General features: G+C 41.0%; 1 protein-coding gene across 2 annotated transcripts in view; it reads left to right on the top strand.

Moving 5' to 3' along the window:
- Nucleotides 1-18,933, top strand: part of LOC102555263 (uncharacterized) — a 125,901-nt gene that overhangs the window by 90,990 nt on the left and 15,978 nt on the right. For both annotated transcript variants that reach the window (XM_087639149.1, XM_087639151.1), the window contains 3 exons: nt 9,021-9,318; nt 9,911-10,067; nt 10,420-10,477. In XM_087639149.1, the coding sequence (XP_087495275.1) occupies nt 9,057-9,318; nt 9,911-10,067; nt 10,420-10,477 (477 nt within the window). In that variant the 5' untranslated portion in view covers nt 9,021-9,056. The remainder of the gene's footprint in view (nt 1-9,020; nt 9,319-9,910; nt 10,068-10,419; nt 10,478-18,933) is intronic.

Below are 18,933 nucleotides of genomic sequence, written 5' to 3' on the forward strand. Positions count from 1 at the left end.
TAGCACAGTGCTTGGCATGATCTGGTATCACTCTTATATTATGTTCTGTGCGCAGAATTTCCCTGAAGGTTATGACTGCACGTGGTAAGAATGGAAAATGGAGATACTAAGATGAGGTCATGTCCAAGTGGGTAATAGGCAGTCACCACCAGCAGTCAAGCAATATCTGCTTCGTATGCAAATGATAGCCTAAAGGCTGACAGAAGAGCCATTAAAGTCTCTGTAAAATCCTGACTCAACGCCATCTGTCTCAAGTAGCACTGTATAAACGGGCACTGCCGTAGCATCTGGGGTAAAGTTTTCTTCAGTGCATTCTGATTTGAGCTGCTCAAACAGGTTCAGTCTAATTAAAAACTGGTTTACAGTTGCTAATTTCTTGAAACTCTCCTCCTTTTACACCCAATTACGTTTTCTTTTGCTAACCTTTGGTTCGTTCAGTGGAAAGGTCATGTAGTTTGAAATGGTGTTAGTCTGAATTGAGGTAGGGATTACTGTGCAGCTTTTCTTCTTTTTGAACTGAAGGGGGTCATTCATTCATTCATCCATCCATTCATCCATTTTGACTACTTATTCAACAAGTGTTTATTGAGTGTCTGCTCATCCTCTGGGATTTCAGTAGGGCTGAACCAGCCTATGCACAGAACTCAGTGAGACCCAGTGCTCACACGTATAAACTATGTGGGAATAATGGACAGTAATGAGCAAACAGAAGTAATTTTGGTTTTGAGGAAACTGTGGAAGAAATAAGTCCATTGGTTAGAGAGTTTTGGGAGGGAGTGTTGGGGTCATGAGTAGGGTAAAGGAAGTCCCATTTTAAAAGAGCTAGTTAGGGAAGCAATAGGTTGGGACAGTCATTCACTAAATGTCAAGGGGTTGGATGCCAATTCCCCAACAGCAGATTCATCTTGGGACTCAATTCACTGAAGGATTAATTCACTAGACCTAATTTATGTCATCTGTACTATTTAGTTTTGGTTTTCATTTTGATTTCTTAATAGTATTTTGAGGGCTTCTTGACAGCTTGTTTTCTAGTTAGGCTTCATAGCCTGGGGGACAGGACACAGGAGAAACTGAGAGGCAGAGAGAATCCTGGGAACTGTGATAAAAATATATCCATGGAGGTATATATTCAAATGGGGAGAATAGTTAGAAATATATTTTTATTGTTATTATCATTCATAAGGAAAAATGCATTCATATGAACTCTTTACATTTAGGGATATATGCGAGAAGACCATTTATAAAGGATATATTCATAAAACAATATATTCATGAGGAGAATATATTCATGAGAACACGTTTAGTTTTTCTCTGCCCTGCTCCCCACTGTTATTGCTGGAAGATGAGGGATAGGATTAGATACAGAGGAAGGAAAAAAAAAATTGAGGCATCAGCAGAGAAAAAAACCTGAAAGTTTAAGTTTCTCTTTTAAAAATGTTATTATTTATTTATTTTTAATAATTGGTTGTTTGAGAATTTCATACATGCACATATTGCATTTCGATCAAACCCATCCCCCATTTACTCCCTTCTAATTCCTCTCCCCACTATTCCATCTCAATTTCATGTGTTTCCTTTAGAAACCCACTGAGTCTACTCAGTGCTGCCAGTGTGTGCCTAAGTGTGTGAGCTCTCTACTGGAGTACAAGTATTCTCTCAGGGGCTACATCCCTAAAGAAAAGGGACACCTCCTTTTTCTAGAAGCCACCAACTGCCCTTACAACTCAGCTAGGGATGTAACTGTGTGCACTCCTTCCTAACCATGCTGGCATTCTGTATGGCTTGATCTTACACAGGTCTTGTGCATTCAGTCCTAGCTGCTTTGAACTATGTATGTGGCTTCTCTATCATGTCCCTAAAGCACCTCTTCCTCATAGTCATCTACTATCTCTGGCACTTAGAATCTTTCTTATGATCTTGATACCTCAACCATGGGAGAGAATGATCTGATGTAGATATCCCACAAACATGAGGGCTCTGCAGGCTGTTATTATATTCACATCAACTAGATGTGGATGGTTGTATTAGCTGCTGTCCATTACAGAAAATAGCTTCTCTGATGAGGGCTGAATGAAGCACTGATCAATGTGTATAAAGATAAGTACTTAGGAGGTGATGTAGTTTGTATTCACTTAGCAGGAGGATAATAGTAGGTTCTCCTTGGCTTGTCCAGTCATGGGTTCTTGGCCCTGTTAATGGTGTCAGGTATGACCTCCATTTGGTGGAAAGACCTAAAATCCAATCATGAATTGTTGGTTACTCTTTTATTTACTTTTCTATTGCTATGAAGAAACACTGTGACCAAGGCTACTTGTAAAAGAAAACATTTAATCTGGAGGCTCATGGTTCCAGAGGTTAGAGCATATGACCATCATGGTAGGGAACGGGGCAGTAGGAAAAAGCATGGAGCTAGAGTAGTAGAGTTGGGTTTGTCAGTCTTACTAATCTTTTTGTTTCTCCAGTGATCCATTCACCATCCAGTAGTGTAGTTCAGTCTCTATGACTGCGTGCAGTTTCTGTGGTTTGAATCACTGTTGATATCCAGTTTTATTCCATTGTTGTCATAGACACATAGTGTTATTTCAGTTTTCTTGTGTTTTCTGAGGGATGATATATGTTCCAATGTGCAGTCTATTTTAGTGATGGTTTCATTGGCTGATGATAGGAATGTGTGCTCTTCTGTGTTTGAAGGGAATGTTCTATAGATACCTATCAGGAGCATTTGATTTATGATGCCTTTAGAACCATTATTTTTCTGTCCATTCTTTGGTCTGCTTATCTGGGCTACTGAAATCACTTTAAAAAAAATGACAGGGTCTTACAATACAGCCTTGATCGACTTGGAACTTGCTATGCAGATGAAGCTGGCCTCAAGCTTAGGGATGTACCAATCTCTACTCCCCAGGAGTCACTTAATACTAATGTGTTGGGTTCTGTGTTGCCTTTGTCATAGAATCTTTTCCCTTCTATTTTGATTATGATTGATAGTTTTGCTGGGCATAGTGTCCTTGAATTGTACCTGTAGTCTTTCAGAACATATAGAACATCTGTCCAAGCCTTTCTTGGCTTTTAACATTGCCAATGAAAAATGAGCTGTTATTCTAATAGACATGCCTTTATATGACTTGGACTTTTTTTCCCTGTAGCTTTCAATGTCCTTTTTTTTCATTCTGTACATCTAGTGTTTTGACTATTATATAATATGGGAAGTTTTTTTTTCTAGTCTTGTCCATTTGGTGTTCCACATGACTCTTGTATATTGATAGACATCTCTTTCCTTAGATTTGAAAAAAATTATGATTCCATTGAATATATTTTCTATATTTTGACCTGAGTCCCACCCACTTTTTCTATACTTAATATTTTTAGATTTTTTATAGTGTCGCCTGCATGTTCTGTTCATTTTTATAAAAAAATGATTCAATGTTTTCTATCATTTTCTTTGATTGATTCAATTTGTCTTTGTTAAGCTCTGATTTTTTTGTTTTATAATGGAGAAGCCCTCCATTTATCTTTTTATTTGATCATTGAAATTTTCATTTCAATTTTATTTCAGTTTGAGTTTTCTTCAGAAATTCTATCAGGCTCACAAGCATAGGCAGGTATACAGACAGACAGAGAGCAAGCTAACTGGAAATGATGTGGACTTTTGAAACCTCAAAAACCTCCCGAATGACACACCTCCTCCAACAAGGCCACACCTCCTAATCCTTCCCAAACAGTTCCACCAACTGGGGATCAAGTAATCAAATATATGAGTCTACAGGGACAATTCTCATTGAGTCCACCATTTACTCTTGTAATTTTTTTTAATTAAATCCTGATTTTCATCTTGATTTTTCTTTATTTAATTCAGTGGTTCATGCTTTTTGATATTCCTTCCAGCATTTAATTCATTTCTTCTTTGTGTTCCTTTGTAATTGCTATTTTGAATTAATTGTCTTGTATATCATCTAAGATGCTTTTCTTAGGGAACATTACTAAAGAAGTACTAATTTCTGGATGAGACATAGTACCCTGGTTATTCATGCTTGTTTATATGATGGGACCTATATATCTGCAGCTAGGCCAATGGTAGTGTTTCTTTGTGTGAATATCTGCCCCACTTTTGTTGAGTGGGTTTTAGATATCTATTTACTCTTACCCAATTTGACATATTTTGGAGCAGCCAGATGGTATTTGGGTTCAATTTGTGGGCTACTCAGTGTTGATGTGTGAGTGGGTTATCAGAAACAGTTCTGGTTCAGCTAGCCCTGGGTGCAACTTCTGCAGTAAACTTTTTGTTGAATTGTGTCCTTGTTTTATATACTTAGAAGTCTGTGGAAGGCTCATGGGGTTCAGTCCTCAGGTGGCAGGGGCAGGATCATGGCAGGGCTGTGGGTTGATTGAGGCTTAAGTATCTAACTCAAGCATTAGAGAGCTAGGAGACTTTTAAAAAAATTATTTATTTTTATTTCATGTGCATTGGTGTTTTGCCTGCCTGCATGTTCCTGGAACTGGAGTTACAGACAGTTGTGAGCTACCACGTGGGTGCTAGGAATTGGACTGATGATCTTTGGAAGAGAAGCAAGTGCTCTAAACTGTGGAACCACCTCTCTAGGCTCTGACTTAAAAAAAGTTTATTTGTGTGTGTGTGTGTGTGTGTGTGTGTGTGTGTGTATGTGTGTGTGTGTGTGTGTGTGTGTGTGTGTGTGTGCATGTACATGTGTGTATACATCTGTGGGTGGGTGGTAGGTAGGGGTGGAGACCAGAAGTCAACTTTGGATGTTTTTCCTCAAGAACTGTACACCTTGCCTTTTGAGACAGCAGTTCCTATGGGCCAAGAGATTATAATGTAGGCTATGCTGTCTGGTCAGTGAACTCCAGGAATCTCCCAGAACTGGAGTTACAAGCACATGTCCATAGACCACCACTTCTAGTTTTTCTTTGTGTGGGTTCTTCAGACTGAACTCTGGTCCTTGTACTTGCATGACAAGACTTTAATGACTGACCTATCTCCCCAGCCACTATTTAAACATTTTAAAAGTGGTATTATGAAAGTAAAATAAAAACTGACTAAACTAGAAAGTTAAAGGACATAAGGACATTACATAAATTGTCATTTGAGGAATGGGTCATTAAGGAAATTGGCCATTTGGGCAGTTTGTCATTTGGGGGAATTACAGACTGATTAATTTGTCATTTGAACTGGGGTGATTTGGAGAGTGAATGGGGCATGGTTAATAACTATTCTGGACCAGAAGAATCAACCAGAACTGCATGAGATGTGAGGTCAGCTGCTCTCCAGCTTCTGGTGCTTGGCTCACTGGGAGCCTCAAGGAACAGTCTTGGCAGTGCCTACTCATGCAATGCAGCTGCTTGGTTGAGCTTGAGATGGAATGTGTGGGTCCTCACTGTGAAAACCATCATCTATCTGGACGCACCAGTTCTGGAGGGTATTAGGCTGAGGACTAAGGAAGCTAGAACCTCTTGGATAGTGTTCATGGCAATTATCAACATTCTATGGGAGATTTCCAATTCCAGCTCTCAAGCCCAAGCTCCAAGTTCAAATTTCCCAACATGAGGTAGACATGTTACACAGGAACGTCAAACTCAACATACACAAGTTAAAGTGCTGGGAGAGTATGTTGAAAGACAAAAGCCGGGGGATGTGGTTCCAATGATTTATATGTATAACAACATGAGAAGTCTTTTTTCCTCCTCTTTCTCAAAAATGACCCACCCTTTGAATCCCAGTACAAATTTCATCCCTCTATTATCATCTAGGTAGCCTACGTTTCTCTCTCTCTTATCTAAACCCAATTGCTTAATAGTGGCAACTCTACTGATCATCATCACTGTGGTCAGCACCACACAATCTGGAGTTGTGTGGCTTTTTAAATGTTTTGAAATAGTTTTTAACCACTAGACATATTGCTAAGCAGGTAACAAGGGCTCATTTGTCCATTCCCTAGATGGGTGTGGATTGAAGGCCTAGTATGCATCTGGCACTATACAAGTTCTGAAATACAGAAATGAATGAAACAGAGGTGTTGGTGTCCAGACACTACATTTTAAAGGAGAAATTGGTCTATGAACAATATTTACCAATAGTATGAATATTGGTAAATGCCATAGCAATCGATTAGTTCAAATGACAGCAGATGAGGCAGAAGAGGGATCTAAGGGTCAGGTCACAGAGGCATTGATTTAGGAAGGCTTAGAGCTTCAGACTGGCGTGCTTCGATACGTATCTTTACCATCTGCTTTATTTTAAATCATGTGCATATGTGGTTCTATGCATGAGTATTTTTGCTGTAAAATAATAAAAAAATAAAATGCTGTCTTTTATCCCCCACTAGATCTGGCACTGCAGTGCCCCAAGATATCTGGTAGACATCCTCATCTCAGTCAGCAAAGCCTCTCACCTGCTCTGCTCCATCCCCTATCACACTGCTGAAAGCTTCCCTCTGAGCCTGACAAAAATCTCTCTGCCTATCTAGTTCCCAAGGCAGGTTGCCACCATGCCAGAAATATGCATCTCAATTCTGTGGTGGCCCAGTGTCTCTACCACCACAAACTCTCTTAAACTTAAATCGCCATATGCAAGAACACACAGCACAATAACTTCTGATCCAATTGATAAGGTATAATTTGCTCATCTAGACCCACAAAACCCTGTATACATCCATCCCTTAAGAATATTCATAACAACCTGTAAAAGTACAGAGTGGAATCTTAACATTAGCCTACGTGTTCTCCTGGCAGCTTCTTCTGCCTCGATCCAGTCTCTTTCCTCTAAAACTTTTCTCCTGCCCATCTTTTCTTTTTGTCCAATGACAGGCCTCGTTCTATCTTGTACCTGCCTTCACCTGTATGACATCCTACAGAGTATGTGCCCACAGAGGTTATCAGATCCCCTGGAGCTGGAATTATACGAGGTTATGGGCTGCTTGATATGGATGCCGGGAATGGTTCTTGTGTCCTCTGCAAGAGCAGAGAGCAGGCTTAACCACTGAATGACCTCTCAGGTCTCTCTGATGTATAAATAACCAGGATCACTGTGGTTGGGGTGTGGAGAAAAGGCAACTGGGAGAAAAGAATGTCACCCAGGAAATCAGCAGGTGCTCATTGCAGTGATCTGGACAAGACATAAGGACTCTGTAAATACTTGTGTATTTTTGTAACCTGGTGGATGTTTTGAATGGAAGTCTTTTAAGAAAAGAGAAAAGGAAAGAGAATTTGGCAAAGATGCTTAGCTTTTCTGAAACCTTCTATCATGTAAGATTGAGAAGATACCAATTGTGTAGCCTACCTCTGTGAGCCCCATTAAAGATACTGTTTGGGAAAGATATTGTTTGCTGTCTATCATCTGTGGGTTCTAGAGAGCATAAAAATGTCAATGGCTCTTGCCAGGAGTGGTGCTCTATTCCCTCCTGGATGACAACATCCCAATTTTGCCCTAGAGCTCAGCCCCTTTTTCCCCTGTGGGAGCATACGTGAACTGGTACTCTGGGACTTGGTCACAGGTTCTGTGAAATAACCACTGAAAATGTTGAGAGCCTAGATGTGTGGTAAGACAGTGCCTGTTCTCTGTATTCTGGACCTGCCCTGCTTCAAGGTCTGGTCCCCAGCTTGCTTTGATTCTCTGTTATCCCACACGCCCCAAACAAGTCCCTTTCTCTTGACGTCAGAATTGCTGTCTATTGTTGGTAGCCAAGCTGCTCTAAACACACCTTGGATATTCACATAGGTTCAGGACTTAGGGGGACTGTGGTACTGCCATGGGGTTCCAGCTTGCTGTTGCTTCAGTTTGCCTGTGGACTGAAGAGGAGCTTTTTTAGAATGTAGAATTTTCACAAGCTCTGTGAGAGGAAGTTATAGTTCCTTTCACCACACAGGACCAGGGACTGAGTTTGTTACTTCCCCTGACACCTAATAGTTGAATAAATTTATGAGATATGAGTGATGAGATATATTATAATATGTATATATATGTACGTGTGTGTGTGTGTGTGTGTGTGTGTGCAGTTAGGAATCAGACTATTGTAATAAAGCCAAGTGATATCCTACTAGCTAAGGACCAACAGCCATTAAAGCACATCATTAAATATCATTGAGTGAATGAATCAATGAATAATGAATGAGGCATCCAGAGTGCTGAGTTCCAGTCCTTGCTTTGCCATTAAGCACTTATGGGAGCCTTAGTAAATGCCTGGCTGTTCATTGCCCAAACTGTCAAATGCCCTTAATAATATCTACCTTTTATGGCTTTTTGCTTGTTTGTTTTGTTTTGAGACAAGGTCTCAGGCGCTACAAGGTAGTTCCCTCCAGCTTAGTATGTTATTTTGAACTTCTGATTTTCTTGCTTCAGCCTTCTAAGTACTGAGATTTCACAAGTGGGCCACCATGCCCTATTTTATGGGAAGCTGGGGTTTGAACCCAAAGGCTCATGCATGGTAGCAAGCAGTCTACCAACTGAGCTATGCCAGACCTTTGCCTTATAGTTTCCACAGGGTTCTGATAAGATTCTCCATGAACATATTTAAAGGGGAACATTGAGCATGTGGAAGTACGTCGAAGTCTCATACTACTGAACACAGATTTGAGAAGGGGAGAGATTCATGTTGAGAACAATCTATGCCCCAAATGAAGGAAGTCCAAAGGCAATCTAGGCTGACGCAGTTCCACCAGAGTCACATCCCACATGTGCAGCTTGGGAATAAAAACTGCCTGAAGTAAGATCAAAAGATGCATAAGAAACAACAGGAAGCAGAGGCTGACTGCAGACGTCCCCACTAAATCAAAGCCGATGGTACAGGCAAGCCTGGCTCTGGCAGCTTTGGAGGCCTGGCTCATCAGATCATCAAAGGCCTTTCCTGGCCATTAAAGAAAGATTTTCTCAATCTAGAAATGCCTCTGGCCTCTCCCCACTGTCTTAGCTCATTTCTGGTGATCACCTATACTGAGTGCCTTACTTTTTTGTTGCTGTGATAAAAAAATTTTAATTGAAGGAAGAAAGGGCTCATTTTGGTTTACAGTTCCAGAGGGATGACGTTCATCATGGAGAAAAAGGCATGATGACGGCATGCAGGGATGGTGTGGTTAACGGGAGCAGAAGGCTGGCTAGTCACTGCAACCCAAATGATGCAGCTGAATGTGACCAGGAAGTGGGGCTCGGCCAGAAAGTCTCCAGGTCCACCTTCAGTGACTCGCTCTCTTCAGAAAGGCTCTACCTCCTAAGGAGTCCACAACTTTTTCAATCAGCGCTACCATCAGGAAACTATGTGTTCGAGTACTGGAATCCATGGAGGAACGGATCATATGCAATCCACTACAGTAAGTGATTTACAAACCCCAGGAGTTTATTTAACCCATGTTTTTGGAGACTGGGAAGTTCAAAAACAGAGCCATGGCGTTTCCTCAGAATCTGGAAAGGTTCTTCCTGCTGCTTTGTATCCTAGAGGGGGATGCCACAAACGTGGGACAGTAAGGACACCAGAAAGGACAACAAAGGCAGTCATTATAATATAGTCCATTAACTATAAATGAATTAATCTAGAGACCTCCAAAGGTCACAGCTCTTAAATAACATCAACATATAACTTGGGGAAGTAAATTTCCAACCCATGAAATTTGGAGGACATATTCAAATCTTAGCCCGAGACTGTTCCTCATATATGCATATGGGTACTTTAAAAAATTTTGTGTGTGTGTGTGTGTGTGTGTGTGTGTGTGTGTGTACAGCACAGTGTGTGTCATTGATATCAGGTACAAGTCAGTTCTTTCTCTCCATCATGTTGGTGCCAGTAGGTGAGGTAAATGCCTTTACATACTGAGCCATTTTGCTGGCACCAACCAATATTGTTTTGAGCTTTAAGTACTTTTTGGTTGTAGTATAATTTAGCTCTTTTTGCTTCATATCACACAGGATTGATGGGAATGGCATATCAGGATTTGTGGAATATAAAACATCAGATACATGTAGGATGGGCCTTAGAAAGAACTAGTGATACACTGGAAACTTTCGCCAATTTCTGCACTGTAGATATTCCCACTATGGCCGACTTCAATCTACCAGTGATTTGGTAAGTTTCTTGAAGAATATGTCATTATTTAACAGTCAGCTCTTGTGACCTGGGGAGAGCCAACTGCAGTACTTACTATGGAAGGGACGGAAAGGGAGAGAGACAGATTGGGAGCTGGAGAGATTTCATGTCTGATTAATTAATTTGTGTTTTACTTTTATTTTGTTTTTGCTTTTGTTTATTTTTTGGAGCTGGGGACTGAACCCAGGGCCTTGTGCTTGCTAGGAGAGCGCTCTACCACTGAGCTAAATCCCCAACCCCTTTTAGTTTTATTTTGATTTGTTTGTAGTTATATTTTATTTGAAAATTATGTTTAATATATATGTGTCTGAACTTGGGTTTGTGCACATAGGCACAGCAGCTGTGGAAGTCAGAAGAGGATGTCGATTTTCCTGGAGCTAGACATACAGGTGGGTGGGAGCTGTCTAATAAGGACTGAATTTGGGTCCTGTGGAAAAACAGCAAGTACTCTTAACCACTGAACTCTCTCTCCAGTTCTTGAATTCCGTGTTTATTCATATTTTAGAAAACAGTGTGTGCATATGTGTATGTATGCATGTATTTATGTATGTATGTATGTCTTCTTCTTCTTCTTCTTCTTCTTCTTCTTCTTCTTCTTCTTCTTCTTCTTCTTCTTCTTCTTCTTCTTCTTCTCCTCCTCCTCCTCCTCCTCCTCCTCCTCCTCCTCCTCCTCCTCCTCCTCCTCCTCCTCCTCCCCCTTCTTCTTGTTCTTCTTGTTTTTGTTCTTGTTCTTGTTCTTCTTGTTCTTGTTCTTCTTGTTCTTGTTCTTCTTCTTCTTCTTTTCTTCTCCTCCTCCTTGTTGTTGTTATTGTTGTTGTTGTTGTTGTTGTTGTTGTTGTTCTTCTTCTTCTTGTTCTTGTTCTTCTTGTTCTTGTTCTTCTTGTTCTTGTTCTTCTTGTTCTTGTTCTTCTTGTTCTTGTTCTTCTTGTTCTTGTTCTTCTTGTTCTTGTTCTTCTTGTTCTTGTTCTTCTTGTTCTTGTTCTTGTTCTTGTTCTTCTTGTTCTTGTTCTTCTTGTTCTTGTTCTTCTTGTTCTTGTTCTTCTTGTTCTTCTTGTTCTTCTTCTTGTTCTTCTTCTTCTTCTTCTTGTTCTTGTTCTTCTTGTTCTTCTTGTTCTTGTTCTTGTTCTTCTTCTTCTTCTTCTTGTTCTTGTTCTTGTTCTTGTTCTTGTTCTTCTTGTTCTTCTTGTTCTTCTTGTTGTTCTTGTTGTTCTTCTTGTTCTTCTTGTTCTTCTTGTTCTTGTTCTTGTTCTTGTTCTTGTTCTTCTTCTTGTTCTTGTTCTTCTTGTTCTTCTTCTTCTTCTTCTTCTTCTTCTTCTTCTTCTTCTTCTTCTTCTTCTTCTTCTTCTTCTTCTTCTTCTTCTTCTTCTTCTTTTCTTCTCCTCCTCCTCCTTGTTGTTGTTCTTGTTGTTGTTGTTCTTCTTCTTCTTGTTCTTGTTCTTCTTGTTCTTGTTCTTTTTGTTCTTGTTCTTCCTCTTCTTTCTCTTCCTCCTCTTCTTCTTGTTGTTGTTCTTCTTTTTCTTGTTGTTGTTGTTCTTCTTCTTGCTCTTCTTTTTCTTATTGTTGTTGTTCTTCTTTTTCTTGTTTTTGTTTTTTTTTGTTGTTTTTCTTCCTCTTCCTCCTCGTCCTCCTCCTTCTTCCTTCTCCTCCCTGCCCCTCCTCCACTGATGCTCAGTTTCAGTGACAGTGGCTCAATTTGGCTTTCAGATCTCAGAGACTCATAGAGGGGATCTAGCTTAATCATAGAAAGAAAGGGAGGAATTCTGAGGGAGCTGGTCGCAATGCCTATTCATTGTTTAGCTTCATTGCATCTATCCTCCTGCCTCCTCCACAATTCTATGTTCATGTAGTTTAGATGGGACTGATCCTATCTCCAGGAAGCAAAGATGGTCTGTCTTTGAGGTTTGGCTAATCATATTACTGTATTTTCTGACCACAGACAGAAATCAGTGAGGCAAGACCTGTGTCTTTAGCCAGTTAAGTGGATGCCTATTTTGAAACTAGTTTAATCATGATGCTCTAGGACAGGAGCTGTTGGTGTCTATGGTGTCACACGGACCACAGGTAATGATAAAATGAGTCCACTGGAAACTCAAAGTTTGGGGATAGGTTGATTCCTGATGATGTCACTTTGATGCTTGAATCATGCCAGGTCTGACACTAGCCTATTAGAACAATAATATTTAAAACAGTGCTGCAAACAATAGGGACTTGGTGGTAACTTGTAGTATATCCCCTTTGGCGGATTAAAATATAACCGTTAAAGAGGATGTTATAAAATTATAAGTATGGATATATATGTGTATATACAAGTTGTCATAATAATGATGATGGGATACAACCTGAGCTTATTTTTATTACAGTAGCTTGTATAGTAATACAAATAAAAATCTAGAAGGCCAAAAGTAAAGATGCAGTGATTAACTCTAAATGATCGGATCTCCCTTTCCTTTCTGTGTCTCTTAGATGCAGTCTCTATTTCTACTGAATAGATATAACTTAGGAAATGTAATTTATTAGCCAGGCTTCTCTAGAGGAACAGACCGAGAGTGTCCATGCATGTGCATTGTTATGTATTAGTTATAAATATATAACATAAGGGGGATTTGATCAGATGGATAGGGGCTAGAGAGTGTGACAGTGGCTCTGTGCATGCTAAAGAGGCTGCAAACCTGGTAGATGCAGATCAGTTTGGTGCTGAAGGCCTGCCCTCCCTGGACAGTTGCTGCATTGAGGCCATATTGAATGTCGCAGAAGCTGGCATCTAACTTTAGCTGGAGACAGAGGCAACAGGGATGCTTATGCAGAAAGCAGTGAAGGCAGGCCACTGCATACTGCTTTCTCTTGGTCTTCTTTCATATATGGGTGTCCACTGGAAGGGGCAGGTCTTCCCCTTTCTGTTAACCCTTTTTGGAAATATCCTCACAGATATATTCAGAGACACATTTACTAGAACAGTGGTTCTCAACCTTCCTAATGACTCGGCCCTTTAATACAGTTCCTTATAACCTCTGACCATAAAATTATTTCTGTTGCTACTTTATAACTATAATTTTGTTGTTTTAATGAATTTTAAGTGTGTTTTCAGATGGTCTTGGGTGACCCCCGTGAGAGTGTCGCTTGACCGGCAGGTTGAGAATTGCTGTCCTAGGTCATTATCTTTTCAAGTTAATAATCAAGACCTGCCATCATGAAACAGAGTTAACTAAAATTACAAAAATAAGCAAAACCAGAAGGGGGACACTTTCCGGAAACCAATTCCAATCCTCATGTCTGCTTTTCTCCAGTAAGAAGCTTGTTGTCAATCTGTGGCTCTCAGCCCTTAATCTCAGCTGACATTTCTCAGGAGTCCAGGGGGGGTCTGGCCATGCTTCCACATACATGAGAATGCTACTGTGTGGGGCTCAGGCAGGTCGTAGAGTCAGCTCGGCAGAGGCACTGCTAGGTGGCTTACACATCTTTACTGCTTTGGGGGAGGGGCCACAGCGGGATTTTCTAGCCTATAAGGAGACCTGTCCCCCAGCCGTGGTGCTGAAGGACAGTTATAAACCTAAAACAGGGGATCTTTTCTTAGGGTCACGCAGAGTCTTCTTTTTCCCTCCTCCCATGAAGACAAATTTCTGGTGCTTTCTCGAGTTTGAAGAACAAGGTTCTGACAGACTTATACCAAGGAGGAAGAGAGAACCAGACTTTGAGAAGGGAGAGATGCGGAGCATCTTGGGAGAGAGCCAGGGCTTAAATGCCAATGTCTTTCTAGTGCTGCATTATTTTGCAGTTTACTACACTGACCTGCTTTAGAAAACCCTGGAGGATGCATTCCATGTGAGAATTTGTGGGAACCTTTATCCTGTGCTGCCCCAGCTGGATGTTAGTCATCGGGAGGGAGCCAGGAACTCACCTGTGTCAGGCAGAAGGCTTCCAATCCCTGTAACCCACCCTGCACATTTGCTGAAAGAGAGCCTGAGAGTTGGGAGCTTACTGGGGTGTCCCCCATTACAATAGTAAAGGATTCTCGACTTCTGTTTCCTCCTGGAACTGATGGTCTTTTACTTTGTATCTTGAGAGCCCCCCCTCCCCAGTAGTAATGCTATCATCTACTTGAGCATTCCCAACATTTAGAAGAAGCCTAGGACCTGATGCATTTATCCTATTCATCATCCGTGAAGTCCTCAGCATGGTCAAATTCATAAAGACACAGCTGGACTCCAGTCACCAGGACCTGGGGGAGAAAGGAGGGCTAGAGAATTACAGCATTCCAGTCCTGCAAGATTAACATTATACACATATATGAGGATGTCATAATGAAGCCATTATTATTTCTAGAAATCATGTATTAATTAAAACATTAAAAACAATAAAAATGATAGAAGTTTAGGACCCAGGGTCATCTTCCCACCCTTAGCTACTGACCTATGTTCTTGTAGACTACTCTAGCGTAGATTGTCTACAATCCTCTTCTTCCTGCCCTGCTCTGTCCTCTGCCATGTACAGCCAACTGCCCTCTAGCATGTGTAGTAGATTTGTTTGCCTGGCTCCAGTTGTTTGACTTGTTATTATCCCAGCATCTGTGCATGCCTACCATGTAATAGGTGCTCAGCACACGTACGTCCATTGACGATTTGCTGGGAACTTTGTGTGGGCCCACATTAGTGGAACTCAGATCTAAGGGCACAGCACAGAAGACAGGGCCAGCCCACCACAGCCTCCCAACCCCATTTAATTAGACATTGTCACCATGAAATAGTTATGTGACATGCTTCATTTTTAAAAGGAGAATTGAGTTAGTGTATTTGTAAGTGTTTGTTCTGAAACATGGTTGGGAAGGGATGGGGACGGCTTTTCATTAGGAGCCTTATTTACATTGCCTGGATGTGTGGTTCCTTTTTTGGGCTGTGGGGTGCTCCTCTGTTACCTTGTTTTTTATTCAGTGACATTCCATGGCTGGTTCCCGCCTTCATTTTTCATTAAAAAGTACCTCACAAGCTCCTTTCCTTCCTCACTCCCTCACCCTCATCATTCACATGTCTCTTGTACATTCAAATGTTCTGAAAATTGCTGCAATCACAGGTAATCCAAGGAATTCGACCTTATTAGCAGCACAGCCAGGGGCTAATCAGTGCCTCCATTTGTCTGATACAAGTAACAGCCCTGAGGAGCGACTGCCCCTCCTCTCTTCAGCTCCTTCCTCCTCTGTGCTGTTTCCTCAGTCTGAAATCATTTAATTTTCCTTCTACTTTTTGGATCTTCCTCCTTTGAAGTGACAGGCAGGCAGCTTCTACATACATTGACTTGGACTGTGTTGTCTGGTATCACCATCCATTTAATTAATTATCTGGTCGGTTCTATCAAACACATTAAGGGTTTTTTTTTTTTTTTTGATGACATTGAGCTGTGCGATCAATTTGATTAGTGAGTTCAGCAATATCAGCCATCGATGTTGACCTGTCTGCCTCTGCCTCAAGGAAGTTTACCAAATCTCCTTGCTGTCCTTCCTCCGTTTGTTCAAGCTTCAGAGGGAGCTCTGCCTCATCAAGTCATGTGCTTTTCTTTAGCAATTTTCTAACGTTGCTATAGATTATGTTCTGAACTCTTCTCTTGCAGGGACAAACAAGATTTTTTCTTGTTTCTAGTTCTTTAGCAGAATTCATTGGGGCAAAAGAAGAGAAGCCCAAAACAAAACAAGAAACAACAGCAAGAACAACAAAGTGTTACATGTGTCTTAATGTATCAGCCAGGTTATTTTATAAAAAGTTTGTGGTGGTTTGAATATTCTTGGTCCAGGGAGTGGCAGTTCTTGGAGGAAGTGTGTCACTGTATGGGCTGGCTTTGAGAAACCTTCCTCCTCGCTGCCTGGAAGCCAGTCTTCTGTTTGTCTTTGGAACAAGAGCTAGAACTCTCAACTTTTCCAGTGCCACACATGCCTGGATACTGCAACGCTTCCCATCATGATGATAATGGGCTGAACTTTAGAACCTGTAAGCTAACCTCAATTAAATGTTTTCCTTAAAAGAGTTGCCTTGGTCATGGTGAATCTTCATATCAAAAGAAATGCTAAGACATAGTTCTTATCCTTGAATGACAGTTGGTTTGAATAACCAAATTAAGGTATGTAGCCCAGTTAGTTTACAAAACTAACCACTGATAAACTTTTTCTTCTATTAAAAACCAAGTGATTAGTGAATGATAACATTATTATTATTATCAATTTATTATTATTATTATTATTATTATTATTATTATTATTATTATTATTATTATTGTTTTGCCTCAGTCCTGTCACACTTTGGCCCTCAAATTAGCCATTAGTGATTACAAGTCACAACGCAGCCTTGCTAGAATTCTGAGTCTGGAAATGTTGGAGATCTTCCATGAGACCTCCCATCAGTGGTGGTGGAGCCCAGAACTGTTTCCTGACTTTTCTTGCACCTTTCTGCCCCCAAGTTCAGACACAGATGCACACAAAACTGCATAACCTGCACTTCTGAGCATGTCTTTAACATGGAATATACCCTTTATGTGATGTATCATGTAACAGTGATACCACAGGGGAATGCAGCATCTGAGCACGAAGTGCTTGCGTGACTGTCTTTGCCTGCTCGGTCCACCATAACATGTGCTAGCATACATGGGCAGCTCAAAAACAACAGAGACTGATATCTTGTGCTTCTAGAGGCCAAGAAGGCTAAGATGAAGGGGAAGTTCAGAGAAGGTTCTATTTCTCAAAGACAACACTTTCTTTTTTCTTTCTTCTTCTTCTTCTTCTTCTTCTTCTTCTTCTTCTTCTTCTTCTTCTTCTTCTTCTTCTTCTTCTTCTTCTTCTTCTTCTTCTTCTTCTTCTTCTTCTTCTTCTTCTTCTTTTTTAATTGGCTTGAGTGTTTCTTATATACATTTCGAGTGTTATTCCCTTTCCCGGTTTCCGGGCATACATCTCCCTCCCCCTCCACTTCCTTATGGGTGTTCCCCTCCCCATCCTCCCCCCATTGCCGCCCTCCCCCCAACAATCACGCTCACTGGGGGTTCAGTCTTAGCAGGACCCAGGGCTTCCCCTTCCACTGGTGCTCTTACTAGGATATTCATTGCTACCTATGAGGTCAGAGTCCAGGGTCAGTCCATGTATAGTCTTTAGGTAGTGGCTTAGTCCCTGGAAGCTCTGGTTGCTTGGCACTGTTGTACATATGGGGTCTCGAGCTCCTTCAAGCTCTTCCAGTCCTTTCTCTGATTCCTTCAACGGGGGTCCTATTCTCAGTTCAGTGGTTTGCTGCTGGCATTCGCCTCTGTATTTGCTGTATTCTGGCTGTGCCTCTCAGGAGCGATCTACATCCGGCTCCTGTCGGTCTGCACTTCTTTGCTTCATCCATCTTGTCTAATTGGATGGCTATATATGTATGGGCCACATGTGGGGCAGGCTCTGAATGGGTGTTCCTTTAGTCTCTGTTTTAATCTTTGCCTCTCTCTTCCCTGCCAAGGGTATTCTTGTTCCCCTTTTAAAGAAGGAGTGAAGCATTCACATTTTGATCATCTGTCTTGAGTTTCATTTGTTCTAGGCATCTAGGGTAATTCAAGCATTTGGGCTAATAGCCACTTATCAATGAGTGCATACCATGTGTGTTTTTCTGTGATTGGGTTACCTCACTCAGGATGATATTTTCCAGTTCCAACCATTTGCCTACGAATTTCATAAAGTCATTGTTTTTGATAGCTGAGTAATATTCCATTGTGTAGATGTACCACATTTTCTGTATCCATTCCTCTGTTGAAGGGCATCTGAGTTCTTTCCAGCTTATGGCTATTATAAATAAGGCTGCGATGAACATAGTGGAGCACGTGTCTTTTTTATATGTTGGGGCATCTTTTGGGTATATGCCCAAGAGAGGTATAGCTGGATCCTCAGGCAGTTCAATGTCCAATTTTCTGAGGAACCTCCAGACTGATTTCCAGAATGGTTGTACCAGTCTGCAATCCCACCAACAATGGAGGAGTGTTCCTCTTTCTCCGCATCCTCGCCAGCATCTGCTGTCACCTGAGTTTTTGATCTTAGCCATTCTCACTGGTGTGAGGTGAAATCTCAGGGTTGTTTTGATTTGCATTTCCCTTATGACTAAAGATGTTGAACATTTCTTTAGGTGTTTCTCAGCCATTCGGCATTCCTCAGCTGTGAATTCTTTGTTTAGCTCTGAACCCCATTTTTTAATAGGGTTATTTGTCTCCCTGCGGTCTAACTTCTTGAATTCTTTGTATATTTTGGATATAAGGCCTCTATCTGTTGTAGGATTGGTAAAGATCTTTTCCCAATCTGTTGGTTGCCGTTTTGTCCTAACCACAGTGTCCTTTGCCTTACAGAAGCTTTGAAGTTTTATGAGATCCCATTTGTCGATTCTTGATCTTAGAGCATAAGCCATTGGTGTTTTGTTCAGGAAATTTTTTCCAGTGCCCATGTGTTCCAGATGCTTCCCTAGTTTTTCTTCTATTAGTTTGAGTGTGTCTGGTTTGATGTGGAGGTCCTTGATCCACTTGGACTTAAGCTTTGTACAGGGTGATAAGCATGGATCGATCTGCATTCTTCTACATGTTGACCTCCAGTTGAACCAGCACCATTTGCTGAAAATGCTATCTTTTTTCCATTGGATGGTTTTGGCTCCTTTGTCAAAAATCAAGTGACCATAGGTGTGTGGGTTCATTTCTGGGTTTCAATTCTGTTCCATTGGTCTATCTGTCTGTCTCTGTACCAATACCATGCAGTTTTTATCACTATTGCTCTGTAATACTGCTTGAGTTCAGGGATAGTGATTCCCCCTGAAGTCCTTTTATTGTTGAGGATAGTTTTAGCTATCCTGGGTTTTTTGTTATT

This window comes from Rattus norvegicus, chromosome 2, assembly GCF_021556685.1.
Source record: "Rattus norvegicus strain SHRSP/BbbUtx chromosome 2, alternate assembly SHRSP_T2T, whole genome shotgun sequence".
NCBI lineage: Eukaryota > Metazoa > Chordata > Mammalia > Rodentia > Muridae > Rattus > Rattus norvegicus.